Here is a 17,351-nt window from a genome sequence, read left to right on the forward strand (position 1 = left end):
GAAGTTTATGGAGAAGAACATTGAATAGAGAAGCTGGTATTTTCTTTCAATAAAAAGCTTTCACTGAACGTATACCCCACCCAGTGTTATTACGGAAAATGTGACTGGTTATGGTTTAGCAATTAATCCGGTAAATTTGACATGGTATGTAATGTGGGATGTTGCGTGGATATTTTATAGACAATATCGCTACTTTGTTTCCGTTTTATAAAACGATGTACAGAAATTAAAGTAATGTCGGGAAACGGGTGCTTGAAACAATGCATGTGAGAATGAAACTTTTTCAATTAAAATCTGAAATTAAAATAATTTTAAAATAAATGTTTTTTCATAAACAAAACAACTTTTCATAGTTAAATTCAAATGAGTGTACAACAAATAGGTTAAGCATAAATGTACACATAACAATACGAATACATCACACACCATTATAATATGGGTAGATAGATAGAGATTCGGCTGTGTAAACTTTTTAAGTTTAAAAAATGGATATTTTTGGCTATACGCCAGATTACATTTTTAAACAAGTTAAATCCCAATGTTTATATGTTAAAATAACGGTCGATGATAAAATTATTTTAATAAAAAAAATTAAATTAAATTCTGGATACTGTATACATGGCACACATATAACATCATGTGGGTATTATTTTACATAATGTAACTACTTTTGGGAATTTATTCAGCAGGATCCTTTATTCGACCGTAATATACAATTTTTCCATATTTTTCTCGCGCAACACAGACATATCATATTGTACAAATAACGTATTGAATTTTCCAATATTTTATTTATATATCGCACCCATAAAGATATTTTCTTGTTAAAACCGAATATTCACTGCCAGTAAAGAAAGAAAATCTGATTTCATTTCTGAAATATTTTCCACAGACGAAACAAACGAAATCATTGAAAATTCTATGGCCACTATAGTCTATGTGCATGGGGAATCTTACGAATGGAATTCTGGTTCTATCTACGACGGATCTATATTGGCTGCACATGGAAATGTGATTGTCGTAACAATAAATTTTCGATTAGGTGTTTTGGGTAAGTTGGATTTTGGTATGCAAATTTTAGTAATGCATATTATGTTTGTTACGGAATGGATATTGAATTGGATAAACGAAAATGATTGTTGAACATGTGTAATGTGTGTGAATAGTGTTAGTGTAGCGCCTGATGGTTTCAAAAGGAGAATATATTCCGGTTATTGTTACTCTTAAATAATTGGTGTTGGGTGTGCAATTGGATACATAAATTATAATTGGTTCATCAATGGAAATTCTAGTCACATATGACCTCTACTGTTATAGTTATTTGCCGTTTGCTTATCGGTAAAGACGTTTATCAATAGACTTTATTATTTAATTGGGCACGAGCTAATAAGCTGGAAAGAGAAACATTAGCAGCTTCAGATACCTTAAATAAGTGGCAATCGTGTCACCGCTTAGCGATTCCAAATCTGTTGCTTCTTTTGTTGTAAATATCGCCTCGCTTATCAAATCTTTTACTTATTTAGTTAATCTGGAAGTTCTGCTATAGAGGGATTTTCGGTTTTTGATCACCTTTCACCAGCCACACAAACTTCGAAGAATTTTTTTGAAAGTGGTTTTGGCTTCTAGGGTTGAATACCTTTCTAGGCACATATAAAAAAGTCCACTGGAAAATGCGTCCGATTTCGGTAGGCTGTTTTTCAGAAGAATCCCTCATAAGACAATTGTAGGCTAATCTCATCTCTTATTTGTGTCGTGATAGTTGTCGATAGCAGCTCCATGAAATTATACAACAATTAGATATGACAAGTAGATACAAGAAATAGGTGATCACATTTGATCCAGGCATTAACCTTTCACAGACGTCACATTATTTTAATTAGGATAGTTATCGAATCTAGTACTTGATTTTATTTAACTATTTTCGATCAATTGAAATAAAATCTTTCATTTCTTATCTTTTGTTGTAACATTTATTTTGCTGTATGATACCATTGAGGGACGTTGGCTGCTCAGCGTCTATTTTTGTCGTTGTCGATAGCAGATCTTCCTTGTACAAAATAGTATTAAACGTCGATTTCACGCCCTTGCAAGAAACAAGAAAAATATATTTTGAAATAGTCTTGAAATGAAAATCTTGAACTAACTTCAGGGACATTATGATAGTAGCTGAAAATCAAATATTTACAAAGGAATGTTCACATGACTCACAATTCCTTCTGCTGCTTTTTTGTTATTAGTTTAAGAGACTGTAGTTTTATAAATTTTCATTTTTTCGAGCGAATGTTTTTGTCCAGTCAATTTTTTTTAACAATTCAATACTGCTTATCTAAACAGGCTTTCTGAAAACTGGCGCTAAGGGCAGTGCTCAAGGAAACTTTGGGCTAATGGATCTAGTAGCTGGTTTGCATTGGCTACGTGAAAATTTACCAGCTTTTAATGGAGATCCGTCTAAAGTTGTGTACGTAATCTTATTTACCTATAAACATTTTAATTGTTGTCTCCCGTTAAAACAGAAATCAAACTTGCCTTCTATGTCAATGTTTTCGTAATTCTCATCCTTGATTTTCCTGTAACTTTATTTTTCAGTCTTATGGGCCACGGCACCGGTGCATCTCTTGCCAACATATTAATGGTTTCACCAGTTGCAAGCGATCTCATAAATCGTGCCATATTAATAAGCGGATCGGCATTATCACCGTGGGCAATACAAAAAGATCCACTCTATGTAAAACGTAAAGTAGCTGAAGGTACGGGTTGCCATGGTGATTTACTGGATGATGATATGGCTCCATGTTTGCGTACAAAGCCTCTAGCTGATTTATTATCGGTGACTATTGATTCACCCAGGTATGTATATCGGTGTGTGCAGAAAGAAAAGCAACACTTTCACTTTATAATCAGGAATATCACCGGAAGAATTATAGACTTTGTCGATTTCTGTGAGATACTGATATTGATTTTTTATCTTGCTGAAACCATCTCCTACGCAAAATGTTCATTTTTACCATCCAACATCTATCCATCTTACTTTATACGATAAAATGTATATTGACTTTACGATTGTACGTTCACACACTTGAACACCTAACATTTTCCATGTATATACACCAAGCTCATCTAACGAAATAAATTATAGCACTCCGCGTATTATAATAACAATAAAACGTACGTCGAAGAGATAAGCTTTCCATGGGACCGATATAAGCTAAACTAGAACATTTTGTTATGTTAAAAACGTGTGTATAACATTGATATCAAACACCACCAACTTTACCATATAATTGCAGATTTCTCCCGGGATTTGCACCGTTCGTTGATGGTACAGTAATCGTTAATCCAGCAACTAGTGCCACTCCACTTACACTGCCCGCTGGTTCAGCCATCGCAAGGTGAATTAATTAAACTGATTTTTAGTTTTTTTTTCGTTGTTGTGTGTTGTGTAGATATTTTGTTGATCATCATGTGGTTGTGGCTTTGGCAAATGAGTGTTGTGAATCTAGTGAAACAGTTTTAATTATAATAAATTTGGACAACGAAATATGATGTAAAATGAGAGTAAATTTAATGGTCACCACGCGTGCGATTTTTATACTCGTCGTTAAAAATAATTCGCATATTTCATGTCCATGCACATTGAATATAATTACAACCGTTTTGCCATAGAGAATGTAAGCATTGACCTCATAAATAATTGATGAAGAGCGGGGATACCACAGCGTAAAGTTTTCCGGAAAATGGTAATAAAAAATTTACCCCCTCGACGAGTATATTATCAGACGACCGTTTCGCTGTAGCTTAAATTTTCTTTTTTCAATTCGATCATTGGATATAATACAATCAATTCAATTTTAATCCCTTAATTGCAGTACGGCCGGCATCGAATTAGCTGATTTTCCTACGAAAGAGCTACTCTTCGGTCTTACGTCAATGGAATCGTATTTGGATTTAAGCGCCCAGGATTTGGAATTCGGTTTCAATGAAACACGACGAGATCGCATTTTACGAACATACGTTCGGAACGTCTATCATTACCATCTCAATGAAATTTATTCTGCCTTAAAAGTACGTTATAATACATTTAAGCCCGGCAAAAAAAAAACTTATATTTTCGTTCGTTCATTTCCATATATGCTTGGGATATGAACTTTTGTGCAAGATTAATGTTTGACCATTAAATGTTTTATTCAGAACGAATATACCGACTGGGAAAGACCACCCCGTAACCCGATGGGGTCAAGAGATGCATCGCTTGAATTGTTAAGTGATGGCCATACAGCTGGTACGGATTTCATGGAATTATTTTATCAAAATGTTTTCGGTTTTAAATGTTAAATTTTTGCAGCACCTTTGGTTCGATTAGGTTATCTGCATAGTTTACGAGGTGGACGATCGTATTTTTTACATTTTAGACATCAGTCTGGCGAACGTGACTTTCCACAGGTACATACACTGTTCGCTGCATTTTGGATGTGTAAATTCTAAAATTTCGATTTTGTTTTTAAATTCTACAAAACAGCGTGGTGGATCGGTTCGTGGTGAAGATGTGCCTTTTTGTCTGGGACTTCCAATTTCTCCACTTTTTCCATATAATTATACAAAGCAGGATATTAAAATTAGTAGGATATTGGTGCAATACTTAGCGAATTTTGCGCAAACAGGGTAAGTTCTACTATAAAGAGGCATTATTGTTTACCGTAAAGCTTTTCTCAAAGTTTATTCTATGAAGTTTGTGTACGTATCACGTTATTCGATATAGAAAACTTGACAATATTCCAGCACAATAATTTATTGTCTCTTGAAGTTTCTCATGATCGAATTTGTGGTTGTTATGTAAAATGATACTTTCAAACTATCATCACCAAAGACAAAGTTTTTTAAGAGTTTCTTCCAAAGTTTATAATTATTACTTAAGAAGGCATACTTACCAATAATAGCTGCAACAAAGGACGATTGCTTGATGGGATGAAAGGATTTTTTTTCGTTTCCTCTTTTATATAAAGCGAAATAAAGGCAAAGTCAAAAGTCCGGTTTAAAATATAGAACCAAATACTCAATCGGTCACAAAATTTGCTCTCTGAGAATGTAGAGTTCAAATTATAATTTGCAGTGGATGGTGCAGATGCGAGATATTCATTTAATCTGCATGCTCGTTTGTTTCAATACATAACGGACACACACCACGCTTTATTCTTTTCACTGAAGAGTGCACAAAAATTCACTTAAGAAAACAATTCTACCAACATTTCAAGTCTTCCAACGTTTTTGTTGGAATAAAAAATCCCAACAAGTGCAGAGGATATTCTCTTTCATCAATTTGATTTGTTATTTGCGACATAAGTCGACTTAAATACAGATGGCTGTAATCATACCGCCATACATGACCATCAAGTCTATTACTTCGTTTGTTTAGTCGTCTGCTTTTGATAAAATATCTTTTACTTCTTTAGGTTAATAGTATATTACTTCCGAGGTTCCAAGTTGCGTATTTGATAAGTGTGGCTTGTCAAATAACAACTTGGAACCTCGTAAGTACAATGCTTTACGTGATTAGGCAATGTAAATGAAAATGAAACATACCGTAACACGAAAACATACATTTTCCTATAAAAGATATTACATTGCTAGGAATGGCCTAGTGGATATTGATGATATCAATTTGATAGGTCATCATCCAACTAATGTCATCGTTGGCGATAACAGATGACTAGGCGACTTTAAAAAAATCGAATAAATGAGTACCTTAAAATTGGGATTTTTTTGTCATTTACCGGTTAACCGACCTGCAAAAATTGAATGATTTTTACATTTTTCCTTTGCAATAATACCTTGAATGGAATTAATCTTCTATTTGCATTTAATCATTACATCTGATTTGAACTCATTATGAACATTTTCATAGTAAATTTGATATTTGGCGAAACTGAAGAAACCAGTAAAATTGAGCTTCAGTGGTTTTCTTTGAAAACAAAACAAATCACTTAAATTTTATATATTATGATAAGCAACTCAAGGTCAGCCGAGAACAGACGAGAGATTTTCAGTTGCCGAGGTGGACAATTGTGTTGCGTTGTCTATTGTATTCAGTTTTCACCACAGACTAAACAATAGAAAACGCAGCATAATTGTCCACCTCAGCAACGGAAAATCTATAGTCTGTTCTTGGCCTAAAAAGTTTGCAACTCTGAAATCGCTGTTCTTTAGAAAATCTACAGAATTCGAAGGGGAGACGATCGTGTAACTACATCTTCGAAGAAACCAAATGAAACGACGTCCTTCAAAAATTCAAGGAAATAGTACACAGTTCAACAGAAATTTTGAAGCTAGCTCACGCTTGGAATTCTTTATCATCCTGAAAAATACAAATAAAGAAATGCTAAACTCATTTCTGCGAGTTACACACTCCCAACTCATCAAAAAACAAATGTCTAAACGAGTACATAACGTACATTTCCCGGGAAATTTTTTCTTGTTTACCGTTTTTCCCGTTTCCCGGTTTTTCAAAATCGGCGGTAAATGTATTCCCTAAAACCGAGGCTTTTTCAGTTAGGAATTTGTCAGTAATTTCGGTAATTTCTGAGTCTTTAATAATTTTATAATTTCAGTAATTAATTGCAAATAATAGGACTTTCTTCCAAAATACAAAACTACCCACTCATCAAAGATTCGTGACACTCCTAATTATAATGTCCTTTTTAGGCTATTTCGAACAAAAATCCCCTTTTTGAAAAAAAAGTGCCTCATTCAGTCATCATTAAAAAAGTTTATTTAGTTTTTGGAGAACTCGTATGAATATAATGTGGATCCACGTTCATTGTGATTTATATTATATAGATGTATGTATAAGAAGGGATCGTAAAAAGTTTACTGGAGTGTACTTTTTTCTCTTTCATGGTTCGTTTAACATTTCATTAAACAAATTCGAAAGCCTTGTAATTTCGATGAGAGATCTGACATTTTCAAATTTTATTTCAGAACTTTCGTTCATTAACGTAATCATATTATACATTATCCCGCACCATAGTTTAATGGAAGTTTTTAAAACCTAGATGGTGAACTGAGAATGAGCATAAAAATAATAATTTTTAATTAACTTTACCAGCATAACGTTCTAATTCCTTTTATGCTGTTGCAGTCTCTTAAATTTATATCTTGCTGTTGTTGTGAACTTTATTTTTATTTCCATTTTTCCAACTTTAATTAAACTATACCAATCCGAACTTATAGTTTCACAACACAATGTATGTCCTTTCTCCCATGTTTGTCAAAATGACTTCTTCTCAACATTAAACGAAAAACTTTTTGCTTTTCCTCATTTTTTTTGAAAAACCAGCAATCCAAATGGAATATCATCATCAACATCATCGGCAGACACATCTCGCCCGTTCACCCACAATCATATTGCAACGCCAATTGGTGACCACAGTAAATTAACCGTTACAATGACCGATAACAATAAAAACAGCATCGACAGTGGGCTGAAACAAAAAAGGCAAACTAATTTCCGTCGAAATAAAAGGAATCATCATGAATTGGTACAAGACGTTGATTCCAGTGAAAGTGATGAAGTAGATGAAAATGACGATGATGAATTGGTCGAAAGTGCAGAAGAACAACCAAATCATCTAGATCGGTTGGATGATATTGCGAATTTGCGAATTCCTTTTTGGGATACGTACGATTCAATTAATCAACTGTATCTGGAAATGGGTAAGTAAGAAATAGTGCGTGTAGAGCACACAGTATGTGTTTTGAAAATAGTCTAGGCGATGGAAATAGTTAATTTTCTTTGAACCGATTTTTTTTGTTGTAGATTTCTTGAAAAATTAGTTTTCCTTTCCCTTTTGCTCATAAAAATGCCGAACCATTTTTTACTCGTACGATGGTATACAATACAATTACTATACGTCGCGTCTGAAGCAATTTATTATTTCGGTACCAGGTTTGCGGCATTGTCCGATTTTGGTTTGTAAAAAACAAATACTGTTCGTTAGGAACATTAACCTTTGGCAAATAGCAGGGATATCTTCAGTCGACTACTTAAACAAAAAAAATTCGACCGACTGTTACAGAAACCAAACTCAGCCAATTAAATTTTCGATATCTCGACTCGATAGTTGATAGTACTGATTAGATCAGGGCGTTTGGAGAACCCTCCCATATCTTCTTTCGAACGGTCAAAATTGTAATTTTACGACAATTTATTAAATTTCCATTTGATGATTGTTATTTTCTCGCAGCAGCACAAAACCAATAGACCGAATTGATTTGATTGCACCCTTTGATCGCAATAGAAAATTTAATTTAAATTAACTTTTGCCGAAAAGTTTATTTCCAAAATGCAATCAGTTTATTTACAAACTACGCACCACTTACTACAAATGTAGTTATTTTATTCGACCCAGATATACCAGCACATTTACGGCCATATAATACGCCACATCGCAAATTTATAATGGACGTGGAATATTGAAATTTTGATATTTTCCTCCACACTAATCAAATGATACAAATTTCATTTATGATATTTATAGCACCCGTATTGAATGGGTCTGCGGGGGGAATAGATTCATATAATACGTAATACGTTTTGGGGTTTCCGAATAGGTAAATTTGAACAAATCTCTTTGAAATATTGTTTGTCGAAAGTTAATTGTCAATTCATCCATTCAATCGCAAATATGCTCTCAAAAGTTTATATAGATGAAACTTTCTGGAAACGAAAATTGCTGTACATTTTCTGAATAGATCTAAGTAATCAAACGTCATGAATGAGCACAATATCCACGTGTTTCAAATGCAGAATTCACTGTTCCGATTCATGGCTTTCAGCTGCGATTTAAACAGTAAATTTATGATGAAATCGGAATGTTTATTGAACCCCAGTGCTGGTAACCTATGTCACGTTTGTCATTCTCATTTTTGGCAGTTCGTTTTGGTTTTTGGTGCGTACACATTTAAGATGTCCAATGAACATTATTTATCCGAAATACACTTCAGCATATAAACGTTCATAAATATTCTAATATAAAGCCAACCGTCTCGTATAAAATATTCATTTTACACACAAAATGACATTATGGATACGTTATACCCAAGGTAACCCGACATTATTTACATCATCTTAACAATGTAACATTATAAATAATATTGAACGACAAACATAACATTCAAGTCTCGTAACCAATCCACCCACAAGTAATATAACCAGCAGAATACACCACCCACACCCCTTTTCAATAAAAATGTATGTTATATGTATGTATGTTAAAGCAAGCGTAACAACAACAAACACATAACGCTGGCAAATAAAATCCAATATAATCTTTCCGACCGTCCAATTTATACATACTTTATTTATTTATTCATGGTTACTATCTCTAATGCATGTTAGCAAAGAACCAAAGCATCGTCGAAGCCGCCTGTACAACATTTTCCATGTTTTTAACACTCCCTACATCGGTATACGAGCAACAAAAAAAAAAAATGTTTTGTAATAAAATTTGTTACAGGTAACAACATTGAAATAAGAAACCACTATCGCGGACACAAGTTGTCGATGTGGCTAAGTTTAATACCTCAACTACATTCGCCCGGTGATATAGCTGAGCTTTCCATGCGACATCATCACTTTTTAGAAGAAAGTGCACAATACTATGATGGTAAGTGAAGCGGATTCTCTTTTTTTTTTTGTTATTTTCCCTTTTTTCTTCTATATACTCAACAATTTTATACCGACACAGCAACTAGCTATCCTTTTTGTCTCTCTTTTTTTTAAAGACTTCCAATGACTTTATGACATTTAAGTAAAAAGTAAAATATATCGTAAAATTGTGGACGACGATTTATTAGAATCGTTGCCACGAACGATATGTTTTAATCGTTTATGGTGCATAAAGTGCTGGAGCATTTTAAAATGTATTGCCCAAACTGTGCACTTAACATCGGAAGTCTTAAATTATTGGATCTCATTTAAATTTTTAAGCTCATTTTGTGCTTAAAGTCATGCATGATGCTACACATATTTATATACTGCAGCCTTTAATGGGAGCGAAGAAAAAAAAGAGCAACGGAATGGGGATGCAACTATGGGTGTAAAATTAACAAACGCTATAAACTGCTGGATAAATTACATTTAAAATACTCTTAGCGGGATAGAGCTTCCTGTAAGCACAGCACACCAGCGATTTATGATTTATTTTAATAATTTAGTTTTCAACCGTTATTGCTACGGTGACGGAGTAGAGCTATTCTACATAACATCAGTATTAAATGCTTTTAGCTTGTGATACGAATTTAAATGCGCCAAAATGTTTTCAATTTGAAATGAATAAATAATGAAAATTACGCGGATTGTATTGTAGTCAATTATAGAGTAATTGATGAACCCACACGTTTACGGAATGCCAAAAGCAAAATTATGCTTTTACCGTTCCGGTTCGGTAAGCTGATCTGGTATAATAATACGATATTTTTGTGCAATACAAATTGAATATCGTATAATTGTTCGCAGTCAAATTACAATAAATTTAAATGGGAAAACAGAGCACAGAGTCAGGGAAATTAGGTTAACTCGTGGTCTAAAAGATAGATAAGTTTTTTTTATAGATTTTTTGTTGTTTATTTAAACATGCAAAACGTTTTGCAGTGTATCGTGGGCATTTCTCTGTTGATAGTAAGAACAACTGTTTGTGGAGCCAAGGAGGTAAATGCTTCTGTTAAAATATCAGAATTAGAAAAAGGTTGGAGTATGAGGCTAGAGTTTCTTCGTGTCTTGCGGCAAGAGAATTTAATGCCTTACAATTTTTAGAACGTCGATTTACGTAGTATAAGACAAATAATCAGTGACTTTTTTTGGGAAAACATTTTCCCATAGTTCCTTGAATTTTCCCAGATTTTTCCATATTTTCCTTAATTAAAAAAAAAATTTTGGGAAAATTCCGAAGAATATAAGAAAATTCTGGAAAATTTACGTTAATGTTTTCCCAACATAGTCCCTGCAAATAATTGAAATGATGTTATTAGTTTGCTTCTGAATTTTTAACGATATGATCCGAATAGTGTTCATTGCTCTCATTGACTTACAGTTTAAATTAGAGCTTAAAAGCTACTGTGTTCTATGAATAGCAGAGTTGCTCCCTTGAAATTAAAAGATTTGTTCGATTCACCAATAACCAATGTACACACAATGTGTTGGCAGAACTCACCTGCGGCTCGGAAGGGTAAAATCGAACCTTGTCCGCAATACAGACCCATTTCATACGAGCAAGACCATTTACTGCATTAGTATTTGTCGTTACACTCAAACTGCCACAACATAAATGTTGATCTATACGTTCATTATATTCCAAAACTATTTCAAAACCATTTTCGTTTCAGTTATTTGTTAGGAACCATCACTCTTTATATTCCACAAGTGTTTATTTTAGTCGGATACAATAATAACTCAAAATTTCTAGTTGTTTTGTATTGGTGCTAATTACGTTTTGTATGGATTACAAAAGGTATAATGTTTGGTGTAGTTTAACCTGATTGCGGACTGATTGATGTATCCCATAGGATAATTAGATGCTATAAATTGTACTGAATTCTTAGATTTAATTCGGATTTATCATGAATGATATCGGCTGAAGGAGGCTTAGTTAATATATAAATAAAATATGCATTGATGTGTCGCTTCCATAATCATGTCGGTTTTTTTATCTGTAAAAATTGAAGAAATTATCAATTCGGCTAATAAAAACCACGAGTCATCCTTTCAACATTTTGATGATAAGACTCTGTCTTTGAAAGAAGAATCCAAATTGCAGGTATTGCAGGTGTGATTCGAATTCTCTTGATTAAAAAGACTTGTACACATCACATACTCTTTAACAATTTTGTTCCATTGAAAATGCATGGTTGTTTCGTCCAAGATGGAATCTTATGTGGATTACCTGGAATGGTGATACGACCGAACCTAAGTGAAAATATCAAATATTGTGTTCTATGAAGAGTTTGAAAGTGTATCAAAATGAGGGGATTTCCGTATGTGCAATAAATCAACGACTCTTACAATTTTCTAGGGGAAAACCACTTGCATGATTAACCAAATGTTAATCAAGTGATTAAAAAACAAGGTACGAATCAGGTCAATAGTCGCAAGTCAGTTACTAATCACATGAAATTAATAAGAAATAGCTAGACAGCGCAGTTAATCACCGAACATTCGCTGATTTCTCAGGACCTAATTTTTGATCAATCAAAGTCCCCCTAGTAAATTTTTATCTCTTAAGCTCGCATCAAACCCATAATCTATTCTGATTGAATACCATAACAAAAACTTATTGTGCAGTCTTACAACTGTTTTTCAACAGACTCGCTAGCAATAATTTCGTGGTTTTATCGAATGACCAAAACAAAAACCCAGATTCAAAAACGTATCTTTATTATCTGTTTACATATGACAAATTTCCGTTAATTTATCTGTCGGTTATGCACCTAACAATTCGTACAACTGTGGTACCCAGTCGTCAAATTGAGCAAGATAAAAATTCGCCGCAACTGGATTACCCAAATTGTATTTCTGTGCAAAATTGCCAATCTTAAAAGAAGCACGTCCGTCAACACTAAAACCCAATCGTTTCTCATCAAATGTTAACCTCCCTGGTTGCTTGTACAACACAAACACATAACGATGAAGACCCGTTCCGTCCGGTGGACCAGATCCAATATATTCAGCTAAAGTTTCACCGTCCGCCACATTATTTCCTGGTATGTTACCTACCAGCCAGTGATGCCATTCCGGTAAAACATCTGTTGGTTGAGCATTGTCCGGATCGGTCATACACAATGTGTAATAACTGGAAGGCTCACTCTTCCACTCAACCTTAGGTTTATCCTTTACTTTACGTGGTTTAATTTCATTGCCAAGATTCACTTCAATGTCTGGATAGACGACGTTCAGGATTTCAGAAGGAGCCACTGCCAACACATCAGGAACCACCTTATATGTATCCATGTTAGAATAATACTGAGGTTGCATTTAGTTGAAAACGAATTTATTTGAAGAAATTTTTCTTATCAACATCGTTTCTAAGTCAGCATGATTATGTGATGATGCGCGTAGCAAGTTTTCGTACAATGCAAAGTACAGCGAAGTAATTGTGCAGCGAAAAAAATTTAGCCTGTTACAGACGGCACGCATATGATCAGTATTATTAGAGGGTCTATTACTTCCATCAATTTTTTAACATACACTTTACTATATAAAGGACAATATTACCCAGAGCTCGTCATTATTTTTGTCGTCGTTATCGATAACAGATGATTAGCTGGGCGTGACAGGTTAAAGAAAAGTAAAAAGTTTTTGTTTGAAATATTGACAGCCTTAAGAATGGCTCGAGTCCTTGCGTCACACATCAAGTGATACTACTCTGCATTATCTATTAAACTAACGTTAAACTAAGTTCATAAGCAGCATTACAGAACGATTTTATCTCTTTTAGTTGTTTAGAACCACCAGTTTAAATTCCACAAGTGTTAATTTTAGTCGGATATAACAATGTGTAACATAACAACAACAAAAGCTCAAAATCTCCATTTGTTTGTTTGTTTAAAGTCCCCTCGAAATTCGCTCAGCCCCAATTATGTAATATGTCCCAACCGAAATCCTCACCTATCACCATTAAATTGTGGAACAATGTCTGTCGCTAAATTTAATTATATTGCGACGTATTTCTTGCTGTCTACGATATATTAATAGTCTGTGCATCTATATATATATGGAAACGAATAAATACGTCGGAATAAAATAAAAAAAATAAACGAAAAACCGTACCGCATTCAGTACCCATAATTCATACATAATTCTGTGTATTTTCCGTATACAGGAATTGTAAGACCACAAAATCTTCAACGACCCTCACTTCCCAAAGTCATATCACCGCCACCACCGCCACCGACAACAACAACCGCAACACAAGCACCGAAAACGGAACAGACATCTGTTACCTCCGTACAATCAACCACAACAGGTAAGAGTTTTAAATTATCAAAGGACTATCATTCAAACGACCCAAAAATAAATGCTTTGCACGATGGAGATAAGTTATTCATGGTGACACATACCATATACCATATCATAGATATAGTCTCAGTCATTAAACTAAACTATAACGGAAGTTTTGAAGAATATATTATTCGAGAGCTAGGAATTTCAAATGAAGGTTTCACATTTTATTCTTTTTAACATTCTTCCAGTGCCATATAATATACATATTTAGGTATTATTCGCCTCCCTGTAATGGTATTTTACGATGGCATTGGAATTAAATATACATGACGAATTCAAAAAAAATATATTCCATGAATCGGTATAGATATTATTCTGTATCTGTATGTTTAAATAAGCTTTTTAAAGCTTTTTACACAGACTAATGGCACTTAAGGCGTTTAAGAAACATTTCAAAATTTATTTATTCGGTTGGTTGAGTGTACATACAGTGGCCATTAAAGCACTAATCTGAGATTTAAAACACTGCTCGCAAAAAAAATATAATTTTATAAAATGAAAAATGTTCAGAGGCTATTTTTCATGCTTTGCATCTTCAACATTTTTTTTTCAGTGAACGTTTCATAACAAGTTTGTGCTTCATCCGGATAAATGAGTTGAGAAACAAGGTTAAATTCCTCAAAGGTCATGTGTATATTGGGTACTTTGATACGACAATTAAAACCTAATAATTTTTCTTTGGCAAAACACAATCTCAAGTTTATAACGCATTGAAATTTGAGAAAATTCTGGTTCGTAAAACATAAATTTTCTCAACTTCTGGGTTGAGGTTGATTATTCTGCTTCATAAATCACAGCGACCATTAGATGTGTCAATTTTAGTCGAGCATGGGTAAGACCCCCAGATTCACAAGCTTAAAGCTCGTTATTTAGGTGTTTCGTCGGTTTTAACTTGATTTTAGTCGATTTTCCGCTCGGTTTGAACGGGATTTGGATAAAGTTTGCCTCGTTCCGGTTATTGATTTCTGTTAAAGTATTATCACCAGCAAATATTTTCCGAACGTACTAAAATATTTGAACAAAGTTACGTTCGTTATCGAGGCTCTTACCATAGATAGAAATGAGCAACGCCTCGGAATCTGAAACGAGTTTTTCGAAATTATTTTAGCAAACTATTAGCCAATAATGTATTAGAATAAGTGTACGTCTAGTTTGACACGGAACGGCTATTGCAAGTGCAAGGTATAGGAGGATACATTGGATGCTGCGAAAGTCATTACATGAGGTAGCAATTTTGTGTTAAAATCAAACTGGCAATTGTGGTTGCGAGCAACAAGCTTCGGTAACTATCTTTTCGAAAAGTGTAGAGTTTGTATATCCGAGCCGAGACGAGATATCCAGCTACACTCTTCGAAAAACAGTTAACTAAGCAACTTGTTCAAAAACACTCGAGTGAGTTTGCGAGTATCACAAAGTTGTCTCCGAAGTAATGAAGTACTCAAGAGCATCCACTGTATTCTGATTTACTACCTGTCCCATGCAAAAATTGATTTCCACATAGGAAAACAATGAACCGAAGATAGGCCTCATGAAATCAATCACTTTTGCAGGGGGCAAATTGCTATGATCAACGTTAGCATGGAGCAGGGGCAGGTACTAAATTACTGAATGCTTCGAAAGGAAAATATTATTTTCAAGTTTTTATAGTTTTAATTTATCCATCTACGATCAATGGCGGAAATCGTTGTTTACGAGTAAATTTTTTGCTTCACATCGTGTTGAAATAGTCAACATGAACTTGATACCCAAACTTCTATCGTAAACGCTAATTGATCGGCTGTTTTATTTGTTTGGTGTTTTTTTTTACGATTTATCGCGTCATGAAAGAACCATTGATATGTTCCATAATCTTTCAGAAAATATTTTATCGTTCGCAAATAAGGTCGTCGTTTATCTTATGTGATTATGATTGACATTCTATGTCCTTGTCGGCTTTAGTCACCTATTTATTGAACCATGAAGTTAACAACACCAACATATTCCGAGAAAAACCGACAACGTAATTGCTTTTTTGTTATTTCAATTCTCCGAATTTTTCTTTGTATTCCAACTGTTTCTTCCATTAAAGCATTAGTTCGTGTCTTGTTTGTCTTTCGAATAAATTTTTTTTAAACGAAATACTTGAAATCATAAAACTCTTAAATCCAAATTAAAGTGATTTCAACGGTTAACCGATCTACGTCTGTTGGATGTGGCACAACATTTCTAGGATATTTGCCAGCAATGTATAATGATTAAAGAAAATATCCTCAAGAGTTTCATTTTCGAATACATTAAAAATGTCTTTTTATTTGCTATTTAAATGAGTTTCGTTCACTCGCCGGGACTATGAAGAAAACATTTTCTTTCTCATTTTAAACACATTTCTGTTAAATATTGGATGTCGTGGTTGTCGCTTAATGGAATTATAGTGTCCACAACTTGATTAAAACACACCTAATGTAAAATTATTTTAAATCGTTTTGCCGTTCCTTGACCGCCGATTAGTTGGTGGGGTAATAGAGGGGTCCCAGGACACTAAACCATCACATCTTTTTTGCACAGTTGCTATGCTCAAAACAACCCCATGTATTTTACACTCTTAAACGTGCCGAGATTCATTTCATTGAATATATAAAATAATCTCAAACGTATCGTGTGATCCAATTTAAAGTATGGTAATATAAGTTTAAAATGCGGTTTTAGTTAGGTCATTCGTATTTGAACTTTGTTGAACCGAGACAATAGAAAGCTAAAAGCAAATTGCAGACATTATAAGTGTCTCATGTTGTGGTTATAGCACACTTAATGGGCTACAATGTTGTCTGACAACGACAGGAAAATTTATTGGGGTGGTTGGTTGTTTCACGTTGTAGTTTCTTTCAGTTGATTTTTTTCTTTCTTTACATTTCAAACGAAGACCCGGCTATTGTGTGTTACACGTAATAAAATTCATTTGTAGGTAGGTGATGCGGTTAATGAGGAATGCGATTATCGGGTGTGTGCGCTTTAGTTCATGCAATCAGATATGTATTGCGCAGGCTGTGTGATTAATAAATTATGCAAAGATGGAAGAGAAAAGGTGCAAACCCTTTTCATTTTTAATTAATCAACAAGTCAATCAAAATTTATAAAATTTCAAATTAAATTGAATCTGTCTGGGGATGTTGAATTATACCATTATGGGTCTCGTTTCAAGTAATGATTTATGTTGCGTTGCGTTGGAGTTTAGCTTTTGGGATAAAGATGTGAAGGAAATGATTTTATTTATTCATAAAGTGAATTTCAGCATAAGAAAATGAGAGTTAATTGATAAGTATAG

At 33.9% G+C, this 17,351-nt stretch overlaps 2 protein-coding genes across 8 annotated transcripts in view; one reads left to right on the plus strand and one right to left on the minus strand.

Moving 5' to 3' along the window:
• The window catches only part of LOC119066431, a 90,266-nt gene that overhangs the window by 70,679 nt on the left and 2,236 nt on the right, over window positions 1-17,351 (plus strand). For all 7 annotated transcript variants that reach the window (XM_037168917.1, XM_037168918.1, XM_037168919.1 and 4 more), the window contains 11 exons: window positions 893-1,051; window positions 2,335-2,458; window positions 2,587-2,847; window positions 3,288-3,389; window positions 3,867-4,062; window positions 4,189-4,279; window positions 4,343-4,440; window positions 4,517-4,659; window positions 7,331-7,707; window positions 9,510-9,659; window positions 13,869-14,012. In XM_037168917.1, coding sequence (XP_037024812.1) covers window positions 893-1,051; window positions 2,335-2,458; window positions 2,587-2,847; window positions 3,288-3,389; window positions 3,867-4,062; window positions 4,189-4,279; window positions 4,343-4,440; window positions 4,517-4,659; window positions 7,331-7,707; window positions 9,510-9,659; window positions 13,869-14,012 — 1,845 coding nt within the window. The remainder of the gene's footprint in view (window positions 1-892; window positions 1,052-2,334; window positions 2,459-2,586; window positions 2,848-3,287; window positions 3,390-3,866; window positions 4,063-4,188; window positions 4,280-4,342; window positions 4,441-4,516; window positions 4,660-7,330; window positions 7,708-9,509; window positions 9,660-13,868; window positions 14,013-17,351) is intronic.
• On the minus strand, window positions 12,403-13,020 carry LOC119066432 (protein D2-like). The gene has a single exon (XM_037168925.1). The coding sequence runs from the start codon at window positions 12,995-12,997 to the stop codon at window positions 12,470-12,472; it is 528 nt and encodes a 175-aa protein (XP_037024820.1). The 5' UTR covers window positions 12,998-13,020; the 3' UTR covers window positions 12,403-12,469.

Source organism: Bradysia coprophila, chromosome IV (genome assembly GCF_014529535.1).
Source record: "Bradysia coprophila strain Holo2 chromosome IV, BU_Bcop_v1, whole genome shotgun sequence".
Classification (NCBI taxonomy): domain Eukaryota; kingdom Metazoa; phylum Arthropoda; class Insecta; order Diptera; family Sciaridae; genus Bradysia; species Bradysia coprophila.